Consider the following 18447-nt stretch of genomic DNA (forward strand, 5'->3'; position numbering starts at 1 on the left):
AGTAAAACTAAAGCTGACTGTACCAGCTATAGCAGTGCTTCCTGAGCTTGGCACCCTCATCCTTTTTTAAGTTGGTTTTTGGAATTGCATGGCTGCTGTAGACAGAGGTGAGGTACAAGTGTCTTTGCTAATGGTCACACCAGTTGACAGATTCTCAAAATAAGTTTTACCAATTCTGTTCATGTAAATATTCATAACAAAGGAAGCAAATAATTCCCAAAGGATGATCCCTTAACTGAATATCTTTTTTTTTTTTCTTCCTTCAAGGGCTATACGTGTTCCACATTTGGTAGTCTTAGCTGTACTGTTTTATTCTTGACTGGAAGGTGTGTTTTGTTCTTTTTATTACGGTTGTAAAGAAACCCTATGAGTTATCTTTTATGTCGACATTCTTTATTAATAAATTATTGGCATATGAAGATTCATGAAGGTCCTGGCTATGTTCCAAAATACTATACAAGATACCAAGGAATACTCAGTGTCTTTTTGTTTTGTAGAGGACTTCATGCATAAGGGATGTGCCTCAACTCTACACTCCCTTCTGCAAGTTCTGTGTGCCCGTTCAGTCTGTGTTTTTGAAATTCTCTCTAAATATGTTTCCCCCAGGATTTTGCTTGTCCTCCTTCTAGAGCTGTTTCCAAGGCCCATACCTAAATTACAAGACAAAAGAAAACAATTAGGTAGATACAGTAAAGAAGTGTAAAGGAAACAACCAGAAGTGGCCTCTAATGACCAGCATAGAAATCCATAAATTTAACATACTGGAATTTAGCTGCTTCTGGAAGTAGACATGTTTTCTGAGTGTGTCTAAAAAATGCATATGATGAATTACACTTGCAGGGAAAAAATACAGAAAGTCTAGGGATGTCAATAGTTAAATGACTTGTCTTCCTGGTGTAATTGCTAGATAAAAGGGCACAATCGAGTTCTGAAGGCTTCTAATGGTATGGGTTAAGAAAGACTGAATTTAAAATACTTGGCAACTAAGCAGATAAATTAGGTGTAGTCGGGTTCTAGAAAGTGGGAAGAATGCCCAGACACTGGCAATCTGGACAATGGAGAAGTTTCCACTGGTAAACAAAAGATAGGGAAGGAAGATTAAAAGTCAAGTTACAGTTTATTAGCCTTGAAGGTGACACCCAGCTATCTACAAAGAAATGTCAGGGGCTAAGGTTTTGGTTTAAAAAAGAGACCAGATCTTAAACAGGATCTGTGAGGTTCCATCACAGAGATGAGAAGTCTTGAGGGCAGTGATGAAGGTGGCTGAAAGCCCAGATTCTTGGTCTGAGATTTGGCTGCAAACAAGATCAATTAGGGGCATCATTTCTTGCAGGGAGTAGAAGAAAAAATTTTTTTGAGAAGGTCTGCATAGACTTTGTGGGAGTATTTAGGATTCAAGGAGAGTTCCTGTGTCAGTTGAATTCCCTTTTCTCCCTAGCATTGTCCAAATAAGTTGAATGATTATAGTGAGGAGGACTGGCATCCAGAGTGGTGACCATGCCCTTGTTGAAGACCAAGGAAGCAAGTTAGTGAAGCTTAAGTTGGTGCAAATAATAGCAAAGGAAGGTAGGAAGTAGGAAGATGAAGGAGATCAAGAGGAAAAACAGCTAAAACTAGGCAGAGAGTGATAGGAGTGGAATTAGGATTCTGTCTCATGTTCCTTCTGTTTGAGGAACAGTGCTCATGTCATATGCAAACCTAACCACTTGCTAGAAATAAATTCTACTGATATCTGAAAGAAACCACTCAAGGAATCTGGGGTTTGGGGTAATTTTCTGGGTGATAGCTCGCAGAATCAGAGAGTATCTTGACTTGGAAAGGTCCCACAAGGATCGAGTCCACTCCTAGTACTGACAGAACAGCCCCAAGAGTAGCACTGTGTGCCTGAGAGTGTTGTCCAAACACTTCTTGAACTCTGTCAGGTTTGGTGCTGTGACCACTGCCCTGGGGAGCCTGTTCCAGTGCCCAAACACCCTCTGGGTGAAGAACCTTTTCTAATATCCAACCTAAACCTCCCCTGACACAACTTCAGGCCATACCCTCAGGTCCTGTCACTGGTCACCACAGAGAAGAGATCAGTGCCTGTCCCTCCTCTTCCCCTCCTGAGGAAATTGCAGACTGCAGTAAGGTCTCCTTTCAGTGTCCTCTGCTCTGGGCTGAACAGACCAAGTGACCTCAGCCAGTCATACGGCTTCCTCTCCAGAGGATGGTTCACCAGCAGAGGATGGCTCTCCTTTGGACACTCTCTGATAGCTCAGTGTCTTTCTTATATTGTAGCACCTCGAGGTGAGGCTTGAGTTGCAGAGCAGAGTGGTACAATTGCCTCCCTTGCCCTGCTGGTGATGCTGTGCCTGAAGATTCCCAGGACAATGTTGGCCCTCCTGGCTGCCAGGGCGCTGCTGACTCAGATTCAACTTACCATTGAAATTGCCAAGAGTGTCCAGATTCCTTTCCACAGGCTTTCTGTATATGGAAAAGTTGTTTAACAGTAATTTTTCAAAGTGTATTAGATATGTTCTCTTCTGATGTCATAATGAACTGTTGTTAACGCCCTTGGGGAAGAAGGCTAAGTAACAGCCTCCCTGTTAATGGTGGAGCTTCCCTCTTCAGCTGTCACAGGCACATACAGCTGTGGTACTCCTTCAGGAGTGCACTTCTGATATCTCAGAGCAGCCCAGAAAATTCGGAAAAAGTGGTAAATTTTGCAGCATGATCATGATGAAAACCAAACATTTGAAAAAAAAAAAAAAAATCAAGCCTTTTGTTCTGTACATGCTTGACAGTAAAGTGTAATGTAGCCATCCATACAGGAAGGGTGATCCAGCAAGGACAAAACCCAGCACAACTGCTCAGTTCTTCCAGTTCTTTCTCCTTCAGACTCCAATCATGTGAGGGGCAGTATATGCATCTCCATGCCTCTTGTATGCCATGAATATATAGTCACCCTATCCTGAGAGAGTATAATGAGGTTGTAATACATGGGCATATTGTGAAACTGTGTATGCTGAAAGACAGGAGTAAAGTCTTGTAGTTAATGTGTGAAATGTTTTTTAGGTGCTCTCAAACTTTTTTGTTTTAGTTTTTTTTTTTGTTTGTTTTTTTGTTTGTTTGTTTGTTTGTTTGTTTGTTTCACTGTCTCTGAAAGTAGCCTCTAATTGAAGATCAAGCTTGACCGAAGGGTAAAAGTTCATGATTTCCACACAGGAGGTTACTTCTGAATGATAGGCTTACACAAATATTTATGTCCTCTAACAGTTGTCTATCCATCTGCTGAAAATCCAAATGATAATAAACTGTGTGTCCTTTTGGTGTAGTAAGCCAGTGGCCTACTTCTTAGTGGCAAGAACAGTTGCTGGTGGCCTGTTTGCTTTTCTTGACTATATTCTAATTTTTATTTCTGTTTTTTTGGTCTTGAATCCCACAAAGAAATTTGAACGAATTTTTAGAGTTTTTTTTTTTGCAGTTTGGTTTCTAAAGAGCCTGTTGTGTCACAGCAGATATTAAAGACTTTTAACAAAAGTCATTGTCTTGACAAGTGAGGCTTGGTAGCTGTTCAGAAGACTTGCTACTGTGTGCATAATTAAAGCACATTAAGTTCTAGTTGGTGATTTGGGTGTCAAGCTTTATAATTTGTGGTCTTCTCTGGATGATATTTAGGCAGCTCATGGACACTTTGAGCGTGTACAGTGTTCCTGCATAGGCAGCTGCAGTAGCTCATTGCAGTGATTGTTTAAAAAACTTGCACCTGTTTCTAGTTTCAGATTCTAATTATTAGATCTATTTATGGTTCTTCTTGGCAGAAACAGTCTGATCACATGTTATTTTAATAACATTGCTTGTTTTAAAGTAGCTGCTGCTGTAGTTTTATGGTACTTGAGCCTCTCTTCAGACTTTTGAATAAGCTTTTGGGATGACTGGAAGAAAATAACTTTGTTAGGTAAGGTTTTGAAGATTTACTCAAAATACTTCAAATTTTAAGAGCTTGCTTATGTTGCTTGGAAGCGGGGGTGGGATACGGAAACAGTTTGACAGGTTTTGGTATGCTTGTTTATCCTGGGATTCTCTCCAATCTTATATTTTTAGATTGATACTTCTGAGGTCTCTAATAATGAGTATTTTAATATAGTGCTCTCTGCATGTATTAAATTATTGCTTACTCTTTCCTCTGTTGGCTAGGGAACTTGTTGGACTTGAGGGGGTGTCAGCTGCTCACACATAATCAGTCTTCTCATTCTCTTAACTTTATTCTGTGTTTTCACTAAATTCTTGTTGCTTAAGAACTCAGAAGACACATGTGGTATTGTTATTCAGGGATGTGATTTTTCTTCTATCAGGGTCTTATACTTGAATATATTTGGTAAAATATGTCTTCAGCTGGCATGTAGAATATGACATATCATGTTGTTCGTGCTGTCCATCATTGGTAATTGCACAGAGAATGTGTCTGCAGAAGAAGCTCTTCTACTGTCTCCTGTAAACTCCCTCAAATACCTGTTGACCTTTCTCTTCATCTTACTGTTTTCTTATGTTTATCTCAAAATGTCACTTCCTAGAAGAAAGGCTTTGAACTGACCATACAGTTAGCATTGTGATTTTTCATCTCTATTGAGTCTGTGTATTTTCTTCTGAGTGACTGAAGGAAAGCAGACTGTGCCATTCAGACTTCCTTAATGATGCTAATTGGATTATAGTGCTGTAGAAATCAACAGCTTTTGTATGTTTATACAGTGGTTCCTGCAGTCTAGGCAGATGTGAGTTCAAAACTTGTTTTTCAATTTATGGCTTTTCATGCAGTTTGAATCTAGAAACAGATGAAGTTTGTAGGGTGGTGGAGCTTATATTGTGGTTGTTGCATGCAGCACCTGGAACTGAAAACTTAAAAAAAAAGGTAAAAGCAAAATCCTCCTGCCACTTGATATTGATGGTGCAGTTGTGAAGGTGCACAAAGCACATCAGCAGTGACTCATTTCAGTGAATCAGACTCACTGTAACTACTCAAACTTTACAATTCTTTTTCACATGGGGGATTACATTTGGGGGCTTGCAAGTTAACCATGTGTTTTACCAAACATATTTCTATTTATAAAGGAAACAATTAGGTTAATGTAAATGTACCTTGACAAGCTTTTTATTTAGGTCTGAAATAATCTGTTACCTTTTGCCTCATAAAAATGTAGTTATTTCAGGGGTAGTTGATCCTTTGCAAAAAGAATTTCATTCTCTATCAGCACAATGTTAGTGGGTTTGGTCCGAAAGTAAAAACTGTCACTTGCCTCCAGATACTGAGTTTTGAATATGAAAAATGTACATGCAAAATACATTATTCCCACACTGAAGTATTTGATTCTTAACCATTCAGTAACATTTCAGATTTCTCATTCTCTGTCAAGCACCTCTTTGGATCCTTTACATCGTGCTGTCTCTTGGGGAGAACATGACTGTGGGAGCGATGTCTTGTTCTGGCGACCTTGTTCTCATTCTCTCTGGTTGCATCTTACCCAGAGCCCTCTGCTAGCCTTGGGAAAGCTTTCCAAAGCCTCAGATCTTCCAGGTGGTAGAAAGTCTAGTCTGCTTTTGTTATTGATATTTGAGCACCATATTCCTGCCATGATAGAGTGTGAGCAGCTTTTGCAGAAATTCAAGGAAGTTATTTTCTCATATAAGTGGGTCATAGTAGAAGCAAAAGTTATCCTAAGGGGTATTACTTATTTTCTTTATTTAGAATAGTGTTTTGCTGCTTTGAAAATTTTTTTCTTTGCTTCTCAGTTAAGGGAGAGAGGCACTGATACTGTTAGATAGTATAAATGTTTTTGAATTTGACAGTCAAATTGAGGAGATCAGTCCTTTGTTTTTCTATTGTTTGGGAAAAATATGGATGTGGTGGGAATCATATTGAGAAAAGTGGTTGAAAAACTTCAGTTTGAAAGCGTTGCCATGAGTGCATCTATTAAAATGTTGCTTTGTATTCCTAGTACTGATATATGGAAGGTAATAATGCTGCTATAATTTATTTTAAATGCAAATCTAATAGCACTTTGGAAAACGTAAGGGCTAATAAAGTTCTCTTTGTATAACGATGCATTTTTTTTTAACCTAATGCTTGTTTTAAATGCCTACAACTTTTTTTGGCTTACATTAGTCATTGAGCAACTCTGGATTTTAAAGAAGCTTGAAAAGATAGTGCTTTATTGAGAGTCTGACGTGTGTCTTTCTGACGCCTTGAAATATTTCTGGACGGGAATGGGCCATTTTTGTCTGTTGTTGGAATAATTTTTTTAAACCAAGCTTTAGAACAGTGCTCTTCATTTTATGTGCAAATTTTAAAACCTTAACTGATCATTAAAGATTACACTGTGAGATACTGCTAAAAACCAAGATGATGTTGGTCTTGTTGACAGTGAATTTCAAAGTAATGTTTTACCAAAAGCTCTTATGCTCCTGAATGGCTTTTAACTTAATTCTGCTTTCAGGATTGATGGTTTAAGACTGTACTGATTGGAACAGTGAGCTGTGAATTGAAGGGAAAACATGGTGTGGTGGGGGTTGTTAATAAATGAAGTGGCTGTGATTTTTTTTTTTTATTTTTTTATTTAGTGGCTACTTCTGATCTTGTCAAGTTGTGTATGATTTATTTATTGTGGAGAAAGTGAAGAAGAGCACTTCTGATTTCTTAAAAGAAATATTATTGAATTATTGCTACATGTACCTCTGCCCACATCCTGTAGTTGAAGTACAACTCTCTAAATTCTTGAGTGGACAAGCAAAGGTACTACAATAGTCTAAAAAATTCCTATGATAAATTTTTCCACAATAGGGTTGTGGACGTGTGTGGTGTTCTTTTGGGGTTCCTGGCAAAAATAATGTAGGACTGTGCACTAACATAAATCAATAAACTTGTCTGAATCGTTAGAATTGCTTAGAGAAAACCAACTTAGGATGTGGCTTTTGTTGAAGCGGCAGTTTGTTTGTAAGCAATATGTTTTTAGTAATGAGATGCTGACTGGCATTTGTGTCTCTAGAGAAGAAGAGGAACGTCTGAGAAATAAGATCCGAGCAGATCATGAAAAGGCTCTGGAGGAGGCTAAAGAGAAATTGAAGAAATCACGGGATGAGATTCAAGCTGAGATTCAGACAGAAAAGAACAAAGTAGTGCAGGAATTGAAAAAGAAAGACAGCAAGCCACTGCCCCCTGTTCCTTTACCAAACCTGATAGGGATAAACAGCGGAGAACCAGCAGACCCGGATATCCGAGAGAAGAGGAACAAAGTTAAAGAGGTAAAGATGATTGATGATGATGTGGTCCTACCCATTCTTGTGGTTGACAGCAATTATTTTATGGCATTTAGTTGCTATGATTTATATTAAAAAAGAAAAACAGATCTACAAATCGTTTAGTAAACTAAAAGTGAACAAGTATTAATGAACATCAGCATTGTTGCATGTTTTTTTTTCTGGTGTTGGAGTGTTAATATTTCACTGGATAACAACTTAAAAATTATTTTAAGGAATTTCTTCAGCTTAGTGGTATGTATTCAAAGTGAGTTTGTCATTAAGACATGGAACAGTAACAAACATCTTTAAAGGAGAGCATGACTTTGTGAGTTTCCTTTCAAAGAATGGGATATGTTACCGTGTCACATAGTTTTAGATGTTAAAACATTACATCAAAAAGATAAGGACAAAGAAAACCTTCTGTTAATATATGAAGATTACCAAATTATCACATACTTTTCAAGATACATTTTAAGTAGGTCTAAAAATTGAGTAAATTTAAGTGAATTGGATGTTTTACAGGTAAATGAGGCAAACTAAGATCTTTGCCTAGGTTTTTGGTTCTGTGGCAACTTATGCTATTGGAATTCCTGTTTGTAGTCTTATCCTCTTCACAACTGTGAGACTAATTCCTCTTTTTGTCCTGGCAATGCCAATTTTCCATTATTATTGCCAGACATTTCTCTGAGTCTGTACTTTCTATGGCAGAAACCTTGTACAGCCAAACTGTTCTCTCTTTTTTTTTTTTTTTTTTTTTTTTTTTTTTTTTTTTTTCCCTGCACTCTGATTAGTTTTATGCCAAAAAATTGGTTTAGCAAAGCAGGAATGGTTCAGGCCAGATGTAGACAAGCACAGACTCTGTTACTAAAGAAGGTCCAGGACAATAGCACTTAGTATTTACATCAGATAAATCTACTTCTGAATTGTAAACTGAGTTTAGTTAGCTTATAAAACAAAAAGGAAATCAGACATACACCTGTCCTTGTCATAGGAAGGAGTTGTAGCTGAATTACGTGCCATTCTGTGGGTAGATCACCTATTCTGTGGTTAGGTGTCCCAAACTGGAATTTTACTTTGAATATTAATGATGGCTAGATGGAATCCACTCTTACCAAGTAATGAGCAGCTGCTCTTTATACATGAGTGATGCAGTGTGGAGCTGTATCACTATTTGTGGTAGCTACTCCATATAGAGCTCTGTCACAATCTAGATATCTGAAATGGCAAATCCTTCCCTGGAAGATGTGCCTGTTAGTGGTTACTGCAGAAGTACTTTTGCCTAGGAAATTGTGTCTGGAGTATTGGACCTCCTTGACCCTGTTTGATTAGGGCTGCTTCCTGAAGGACAGCATTGAATTGTGGATTTGAAAAGGCTCTTCTGATTTGTCTGCAAATGTTTTCAGTGAGAATATACAGAACATTTGGCTTTTCTAAATGTTTTTGTAGGGTGAGCATTGAACGTGAGCATTGAGCATTGATGTCCACACTTCTTAATTTTTATTGCAGATTACTGTAGCAAAATACCTTTGAGATGGATTTAATGCATAGAATAAAACTGGTTTTGCCAAGTAATGCAAAATTTCTGAGCACAGCTAACAGTGAAGAACTAGCTGGAAGAAATAATCAACCGAAGTTCTTATAGACCAAGTCTGGAATTGGAAGGGGGGTTGAAAATTAGCATTTGCATTTTTGAGGTTGTTTGATAAAAATGTAGACTGAAAGATTATACATGCTAGGTCAGTATAGAATGGCAATTTTCTTGGTCTCATGAAAAAGTAGTAAAATTTGGACCATTCCTGCTGATCTAAACCTGAAAGTATAGCAAATTGTAAGGAATTCAGGGTAGTTTGAGAGTAAGAATCACCAGGTGGTGATACTTAGCTGCAGTTGCCACACACCTTGTGCTGTCATAGCCTTACTCCTTTTTTTGGTGATCAGCCTACGTGTGAGTCACACTGACAAGCTGTTTTTCTATTGCATAACTTGTTGATGACTACTATTATGGTTTCTGAAGTGTAGCTTTTCATTACCAGACCATGGGGGTTTGTGGGACTATGTTTTAAGTGGCAAAGTCCTTCAGTTAGGATAATAATGCCTTTGTCTGGAGTAGTTTTCACTCGTGTGCACACTGTGCTCGTAACAGCCCAGGATCACGGGAGCATGACTGGAAATTCTTTGTTATATGAATTGCCTTCGTTGACTCAGTCATGTTAGTACTGTAGCTACCAGGTGATCTCTAGAATATTTAATTTTTGTTTCATGCAAGGCTGAAGATTGTCACTTCTACAGCTAGATATGTGAAGGCATAGAACAGTGGAGTGGGAGGTGTGTTAGGGAGAATGGACAAATGGTAATGCTGAGGAGCCATTGATGGAACAATGGCTGAGATAAAACATGTATTAATATTGTCACATGAATAATATTTTGTCTGAAACAAAATGTTTTTGAGAGCATCAGATGTCTCAGAGAAGTCTGCAGCGATTTCAGCAATGTGAAGTGCATTGTGAAATATGTTCATTGCTGAGGTCCTCCCTCACTGTTTTATGCAACCAGTGTAGACTAATCCAGATAGTCTGATACATATTTGAGGAGCTTCACTCTCAAAGAACAGCTTTATACTGTTCAAATTCCCAAAACAAATGTTGTTATACAGCCTATTTCACCTCCTATCAAATGGTGAAAAACTGTAGAATTTTGGGGAATGATGGGCGCTGTTTGTAACACACGAGTCTTTACATTTGGGAGAAAAGCTGGAAAATTTTCAAATGAGGATCCAGTTTCTATTGTTTTTGCAGAAAATATATTACCAGTTTTCCTTTCCAAATAGCAACTTGATGAAGGCTGTTTTTTAACATCAAGTGCCAGAAGTTGTCTGGCAGTAGTTTAATATTTTAAGAAAGCATATTTTGATTTTAGAAAGAAGTGCATATAAAAGTAAAAAAGAATTTGTGTAATGCTCTTAAGAGAGCTTTGCAAATTATTTGAAAGCTTTATATAATAGGAATATTTCCTGAGCACAGAGAGGGAGGCTTCTTAAGATCATGTAAAACAACTGGGAGCAGAATCTGCATCTTACTGGTTTTGTTTGTGTGTCATTTGATTCTGATAATTACATTTAGTGTTACATTGCATTCTCAAGTTTAATTTACAAAATTGTATAATCTGTCTATATTCTTCTAAGTAGCTGTTAATTATTTCAATAAGGAGCATTTGTGAGTTGGCTGATTATTTTAGATGCACAGTGACAACTCTGAGAAGTAAAGGTTTTCCACTTGCTTACCATACATGCTTTATAGGCCTTCTCTGGCATATTGGCTTGCTTTTAAAAGATGCTGTAGTTTTTTAATTATCTGGTACTTTAAGAACAAACACATTGAAAAATCTTCTTGCTGCTACATACACTTTAGCTTTGCATTCATATTTTGGCTTTTGTACTATGTAAAATTTTTGAAGATAGAAAATCTTGGGTTTTTTACGACTGTAACTGCAACTTGTATAATTTTACAGCAAGGCTTTAAGATGTGTCTTTTCATTGTGATTAATGCAGAGAAATGAAGAATAAATCCTGTCTTTTGGAAGTCATTGGCTTCCTTTCCAAGTTAAATTTGCTATAAATTGTTGAGCACTTGGAATTTTGGCACTTAATTTCCATTACTGTGTTCTTTAAAGGTGTTCAGAGTATTTTTTTTCCTTTCAGTTTTAATGTAATCATTACATAGTGCTCTGTGGTCTACAGTAAGTTTTATTTCTCTGGGAAGGTAAATTTTATCCAGTCAAATAAGTAAAATTTTGTAATTCTTTTCAGTCTATTCAGGGTTCATGTTTTCTTTAATATCAGCCTAAGATGCCACAGTATTATCTTAGTGCCAGCACTCATTTAGGATACTTGTTGAACTATTCCAGCTGGTGGATGGGGTCCGCTGCTTGGGACTCAGAGAGCCACAGCCACCCCAAAGGATGTCTCGCTAGAAACAGCTTTTTGGGGGCTCAGGGCGCTCCTCAGCTGGCAGAGGGGCTTCTCAGCATCGGGCAGAGCAGTGATTTTTTAGCTCAGTGATTTCAGTTTTCAGTGATTTCAGCTCAGTGCTCTCAGCTCCTGCCCTTGTGAGTTAGCCCCTCTTTTAGCCGGCCGTGGTGAGAGAGAGAGAGAGGTCTCGTATGGAATTTCCGTAGGTGGTACTTTATTGAAAAGGTACCAGTGAAAGGGATCTAGGGACGAGGAACCTCTGCCGACCAGAGGAAACCCAGGGGTTTTTATGGGACACCAAGGTGGGAGGAAAAGGGTACAGAACCAATCAATTGTAACAGATCTACATAAAATCCCGAGGGGGCTTGTGGGTCTCTGGACAGGTCGCCGTGGCTAGGAGGTTTGTCTTTGTCTTAGGGGCTCAGGGTGAAGTTGCGAAATTCTTCCTTGACTCCTCAGCTTGGCTCCCTCCAGGGCAGAGCAGCCGGGGCTCCGCCCACCCCCACACTGAACTAGTGTATTTCATCCAATAGTGGTCCTAATCCTAGGCAGGTGATCCCCGCGCTCTGCCCAGCACTGCTGAGGCCACACCTGGAGTCTTCTGTTCAGTTTTGGACTCCCCAGTATAAAAGAGACACGAGCATATTGGAGAGGGTCTGGTGAGAGACCACAAAGATGCTTAAGGGACTGGACCATCTCTCGTCTGAGCAAAGGATGAGACAGCTGGGCTGGAAAGAGAGAGACTCTTCAAAAATACCTGGAAGGAGGATATGAGGAAGACATAGCCAGGCTCTTATCATTGATTCTCAGTGGTGGGCATAAACTGAAACAGAGGAAGTTCCATCTGAACATCATCAAACATCATTTATTGAGAGGGTTGCCGACAGAGATTGTGGAGTCTTCCTCCTTGGAAATACTCATAAAATGACTGGGAATGGACATGGACAGCTTGTCTCAAATTACCCTACTTGAGCAGGGAAGTGGGACCAGATATCCTCTAGAAGTCCCTTCCAATCTCACTATCCTGAGGTAGGATGATGTTTGTTGACAAGCCTGTCAGCTGGAGGACAGCTTCTCCAGAGTGTTACATGAGTGCACATAGTAAACTTAACAGCTAAATAATAATGCTGTAGACTTCAGATAGATTGGGAAATCTGAGTTCTCTGGAGCTTCTGTTCTATTACTTGTTCTGTATTTGTTATGATATGCAGTTGTGTAATTACACAGTTCTAATTGTAAATACACTTTTTAAAAATTGAGCTCAGAGGAAGTGTGGTGTCCACAGAGGTAGGGTAGAGTTATGAAGTGACTGTAGCTGCTGTCTGATCTGATGCCTTAAGTTTTAGCTTTCATACTTTTCAGATTCTGTGCTGCTTAGGTGTGTAGCTCTGAGCCTCGTATTGTGTTAGTAAGCTGACTTCACAGAGTAGGTAGACAAAACAAATCCTTTTTCTGCTGGAGACCAAGGACAACCATGACAAGTTTGAGGCCCAAAAAAGCATAAACAACGGGGGCTGAGGGGAGAGAACAAGGTGGGTGAAACTTCATAACCTGAAACTATAATTGGACAATTAACGCCACTATGCAAATGGACCAAAACTTAATGAAAGTGTGAAACCTCGTGACCAGTTGTCCATTTTGTGACTCTTTTGGGTCCATCTTGGGAGTAGCCCTGGCCAGGATCTCATACTGCCCAAGGTGTACCTGTAAAAGGCCTTTTAATAAATACCTACTTTATTCTCTGGCTCTGTCTAGTCGTCTGTTTCAGATCAGCCTTCCCAAGGCATCAGTTCCAGTCTTACTTGTGCGGTTTAAAAGCCCTTATGTTTAATGAAATGGAATGCCAAGATGATACCTTTCTGATAAGCTGTTCTCAACACAGCAAAATTCTGGTTCTGTTCCTGTGTGTCACAGTTTTCTGGCTGAGGAAAAAAAAAAAAAAAAAAAAAAAAAAAAAACAACAAAAAAACAAAAAAAAACAAAAAAAAAACAAAAAAAAAAAAAAAAAAAAAAAACAAACAAAAAAAAATAACAAAAAAAAAAAAAAAAAACAAACCACGGTGAAGAAGACATTTAAGCAAAAGCTGTTATGAAATGGACGTCCCGGAAGTAGAGGCACCTGAGTTAAAGGTCATTGAGTAATAGAATAGTTTGGGTTGGAAGGGACCTTTAAAGGTCACCTATTCCAACTTGAAGCTCATTGGTGACATATGACACCTGTAGAAAGAGTTAAGTTTGGGTGCCTTGCACAGGTAAGGAACAAGTCTGTCTGGGAAGCTGGGGATGTTCTGACTTGAGTTCTTTTGCCAGTGAACTTCCCTCAGCAAAACTTTCCATTTATCCTCTTTTAAAATTAGTTATAATATATTGCCAATTTGAAGGGAAGGTAGGAAGTGAATTTATTTAGTATTAGTGGAGGGAATGTCAGAAGTACTCACAGATATGTGCCAAGAAGCAAAGTAATTAGAATGTATTTTCATCATGGTCTCTGGATGATACTCAAGAGGCTGCTAATGCTGTTGAGAAGTAACAGGCTGTTTTATAAGCAGCAAAACTAATGGTTTCCTATGGATTTTTGACCTACATCCCCTTATACCACCCTCTGCTCATCATGCACCTGTTGCTGTGAATATCCTCTTACCTTCCTGTTTGACTGCATGAATTGCAGTGTGTTCTGTGCCTTCTTTAGAGCTACTGGTGTGCTAAATGCTGCCCCCTGAATGAATAAAGGGTTGAATTATAACTGCCTTTGTCTCAGTCAGGGCACCAATTTATGCCTGTTTGCCGTATTGAGCCACAGATATTTTTTCTTTTCCTCAACACAAAAAGTAGAGTATTTAGTTCCTCCAGCTCTTTAAAATAAAGTGTGAAATTAGAAAATGGATTAAAAGGCTACTGTTAATGTATGTGTCAAATGATGGATGTATAGACAGTAAGATTGCATAAGCCTCAATCTTTTAAGGAATTGGGCTAAAAATACTAAGTATCCCTTTACCTGAGTTCTGTTTTGTGTGGTTATTGAGAAGAGAGCTGTATAGAAGAAAGAATTACTTAATCATCCAGAGATCTTTTCATGCTGCCTAAGTCCTCTTTTTATACTTAATATTCATACAACTTTCAATGCTAATGTCATTTATTGTTTCTAATTGCAATGTTTCTGATCTAGCCAAATAGCTGCCTTCTGTGACTGGGGGACCTTTTTTCAATATCTAAAACCAATTTAGAACAATTTCATTATTGCTGACACTTTAGTCTTTGTTTCCTTGGTTGAATTTACTTGGACTTCTAGTTGGTTGCAACATCAGTTTGTAATAATCCATGCCTGTTAAGAGTTTTGTGCTGTATTTTGTAGCTCACTGCTCCTGACTTATATTCCTTCAGTTAGTTCCTGAAAGTGAAGGACTTAAGTATCATGACCAAACTTTTTCCATATTTAACTCCCTGCTGTGTGAATATTTGTATAAAATCCGTACACACACATTTTATATGTAAGCGTGTGCATGTAACAATCTCTTTGTATCTATATATGTGTATACACACACATTGTTTATTAGTTGGTTTTGTTTACACACTGTTTGGATTCTTTGTGTTCTGCGTTTTCCAATGTAATTTGACAAGTTGAGAACAGGTAAGTTGACTTTCAGTTAGTTTTGCTATACTCCTTTAAGCTTGATTTTACTTAAGTGGTGTAATCTGTAAATTAAGGATCTTTTTGATCAAGCCTGTTGGTAAGCTAATTTTCTGTTTATATATTAGAATGAGTGTTGTTCAGTTGGCACTTCAGCCAGTACGGGCATGTTAGGAGTGGCTCTGAACTAAGTTGTGCCCCAGGTTGTTGGAATGATTTTATGAAGAGCTCATTTTACATTTACTAAATCAGTCATTTGTCTGTGAGAAGCTTTGCAGCTTGGTGTATTTATTTTACTGTAATAGAAGAATGGAAGCTTCATTTGCAATATTTCAGCTGCACATCCTGTTGATTTGATTAGTAACTTAAAATGTGCTACTCATGAAGAATGCAAGCTTTTGTTTGAGGGTATTTTAAAAATGAATCAATTTGGTCAAGTTGTAGAAATTACAGAATTCTCCAGCAGTCATGCAGTATTGGAAGCATGTTAAAAATTCAGGAAGGTGTTCATTATTAAAGATGTCTTTTCTCCAGACCATTGTGAGAAGAACCTGTCTTTCAACAATGAATTAGCACATTTGAAGTATTTAAAACTCATAAATGCAAATTAAAATCAAAGAAATACGGAAATATTTCACTTTCCTGATAATATCAGCCAAAGAAAAAAGGTAGAACTCCAGGTAAATTTCTTATCTTGAGAACTGGGTAAATCAAAAGTCTCCGTGAAATCTAATTGACCATACTGCTATTTTTTCTTTAAATTTTGTATTTTATATGCCATTTATTCCTGTAAAACAGAAATGCTGGTAATAAAAATCATGAATTACAGCTAGATTGAAGGGATCTCTATTTTAAATTACACATGATCTATTATACAAGTAGCCATTGGTATGTTTTCAGCTATGGAGACTTTGAAAAGTCTGGAAAGCCAGAGCATCCTGTTAAGTTCCTGTTAGTCATCTTTACATAATTTCTTCTGTAGTCCCCTCTATGTTTGCTGGAGCAGCTCCACAGAATATATGCCAGTGTGTTCTTAACATGCAGTTTTCCTGATGATGTTAGCTCTCAAGTATTGATAGTAATGAAGTCATTGATACACAGTGTCAGCTGCTGGTAGTTGATGACTAACCTCTTATAGTGCATTCCATTAAGACAGAGACCATCTGCATACAATAGTGGACTACCTGAAACTCCCTGCAGTTCACTCTAATTAGTTTGCTCTGAGATTTGGATTCTTGATTTGCATCACTGGCATCTATTCTTATTTTCTGCTTTGTTACCAGAGGAATAGTTGCTAACAAGGCATCAATCTTTGAAAGGGATTCAAGGGGAAACCAAAGCACTGCAGAACCCTGTGCCTGCTAAATGAACTGGAGATTACCAGAAACCAGAATAGAGAGTAGAGGCGCTGAGCATACAGATAAGACGTCATGTTCTATTTTTATTGATACCATGGTGTCCAAAGCCATAGAAGATCCCCAGAAGAGTCAACAAACATGTAAACAAGAGAGAGATAGTTAGATGCATAGTTTTTCAGAAAGTATTTGACAAGGTTCACTGCTAATAGTTGAACCGAGCAGCCGTGGGATGGAGGATAGTTAGTGTGTTTGCTGGAGAAATTGGTTAGAAGGTGGGAAATGGAGAGTACAGATAAATAGTGCTGTGGAGGCCACAGAGGGCATGTGCTGGGGATCCATGCTCTGAATTATACAAATTAATTATTTAGAGTTTGAAAATGGATGAGTAGTGGTATGACAACTTTTCTGCCAACATGAAGAATTGCAGAAAAACCTGATGGGACTGAGTGATAATCTCCTTTTTTATTTCTCAGCTAAATGTAAAATGATGCATATTGGGGCTGGAGATGGAGGGATTCCAAATTCATGCTAAGTATGAAAAGCTGTGAGGTGACTTAGTACACTTCAAAATGAGAAACTGTGTTTTTTATAGTTCTTGGAAATGTCACTGTAGTGCTCAACGGCAGACCGTGAGCAGATATTCAGTATTTCAGAGAAGGAGAAGAAAACAGATGAGGTTCTTATGGTAACTTGGGAAGCTCAGGTGCCCCTGCATCTTGTAAGTTTTGTGTAGTTCTAGCCTTTCAGCTTCAAAAAGCATAAGGTAAAACTGGCAGAGGTGCAAGGCTAAGCTGATGGACATGCTCAGACTGATGCCTAAAAGGACAAGACTGGAAGAAAGGAGCTTCTCCCTCCTGACTGATGTGCAGTTGTGGTTGTTTACAAAGATGATCCGAGAGGCTCTCCTTTTCTAAACAACACAGCACCAGTCAGTCTTGTGAATACCATGTTCTCTTGAAATCATGATGATGCACAAGGTCAAAAATACCTGCATCACCTTGGATTAATATTTTTTGGCTTCTTGAACATTTTTGAACAATGTTCACTGCTGCAAGCTCTCCAAATTTAGACTCTTTACATCTACTGTTCCAGTTCTCGCCAATCTGAAGGATTTTCCTATGTAATTTCATCAGGCATCTAAGGCTTCAAGTATTTAATGCCAGCAAAAAGAATTTCCTACTTTGCGTGCATTTGAGAAGCGTTTTTGTTTTAGTAATGGATTTGTTACCAGATTTGACAGTAAAAGAAAACCCAGTGTTCTCTGTGTGTTAGGAACATATTCCAAACAGATCTTTTCAGTGACAATGTTCAAAAATGCGTGACAAAGGCATGAACTGGTGCCTGAAATAATTTCTCTTCAGATACAGCTCCCAGAAAACAAACAAAAAAAAGTTCTCTAAGTTTCATCAAAAATCTGAGTATACAAGGAAAAGATAATTTTTTAAATTAATGTCCAAAAAGGATTCTTTGCAGAGAGTAGGAAAATGGTTATTAATTTTTAATCTGCCAATTGAGCAGTAATTTTGTCTTGCAAGTCCTTGGTTAATTTTAAAACAGAGTTTGAAGGTGGTTTATATAAATCTCTCAAAATTGTACCCTTTAGCAGAATACACTGCTTTGAGAGCAAAACCTATTTGCTGCCTGTTATGCATGTTCCTGATGGAATGGCAGGAACCAGTAAATACAGCAATTTGCCAGAAAATTGTTTCTTTTGCTTATTTCTCAGGACTCCTGCTTTCTGTTTGCCAGTTGCCTGTCCTGTTTCTAAGACTGGAAAGGGGGTTTTGAGCCAATCTTCAGCTTGAATTACTGTTGCTGACATGCTGCTGTAGTGCTAGAACTTCTTCACAAATCTTTTTTTCAGTAATTGTAACCTCCTTTTATTGTTTGTGAAAAGACATCATTGCCACTCTGTCTTTATAAAAATTCTTTATAAAACCCTGATTTCTCAGTGGCTGTAGAGGATTAGATCCCATGAACGTGTTCTAAAGTCATCAAAACCGACTAGATAATGGTGTACCTACAAAAGCAGTTTCATTTGGCATGTCTTGCTTCTTGCCTTTTTGTCTGTTTTGCAGCAGAGTCCAAATAGTCTCTTTATAGAATTACCAAGTTGTATTTGCAGCAGCATCTTGCTGGTTGATATTTCCATTGCATCTCATAATTAACATTTTGAAGATTAGTATGCAACAGACCAATACCCTATGAATGATTTTGCTTTT

The 18447-nt window shown here is 38.1% G+C and overlaps 1 protein-coding gene across 1 annotated transcript in view; it reads left to right on the forward strand.

Annotated features, from left to right (window-relative positions):
* Positions 1-18447, forward strand: part of MAN1A2 (mannosidase alpha class 1A member 2) — a 131988-nt gene that overhangs the window by 23066 nt on the left and 90475 nt on the right. Inside the window, exon 2 of the mRNA XM_066341184.1 lies at positions 7020-7275. Within this exon, the coding sequence (XP_066197281.1) occupies positions 7020-7275 (256 nt within the window). The remainder of the gene's footprint in view (positions 1-7019; positions 7276-18447) is intronic.

This window comes from Sylvia atricapilla, chromosome 2 (assembly GCF_009819655.1).
Source record: "Sylvia atricapilla isolate bSylAtr1 chromosome 2, bSylAtr1.pri, whole genome shotgun sequence".
Lineage (NCBI taxonomy): Eukaryota > Metazoa > Chordata > Aves > Passeriformes > Sylviidae > Sylvia > Sylvia atricapilla.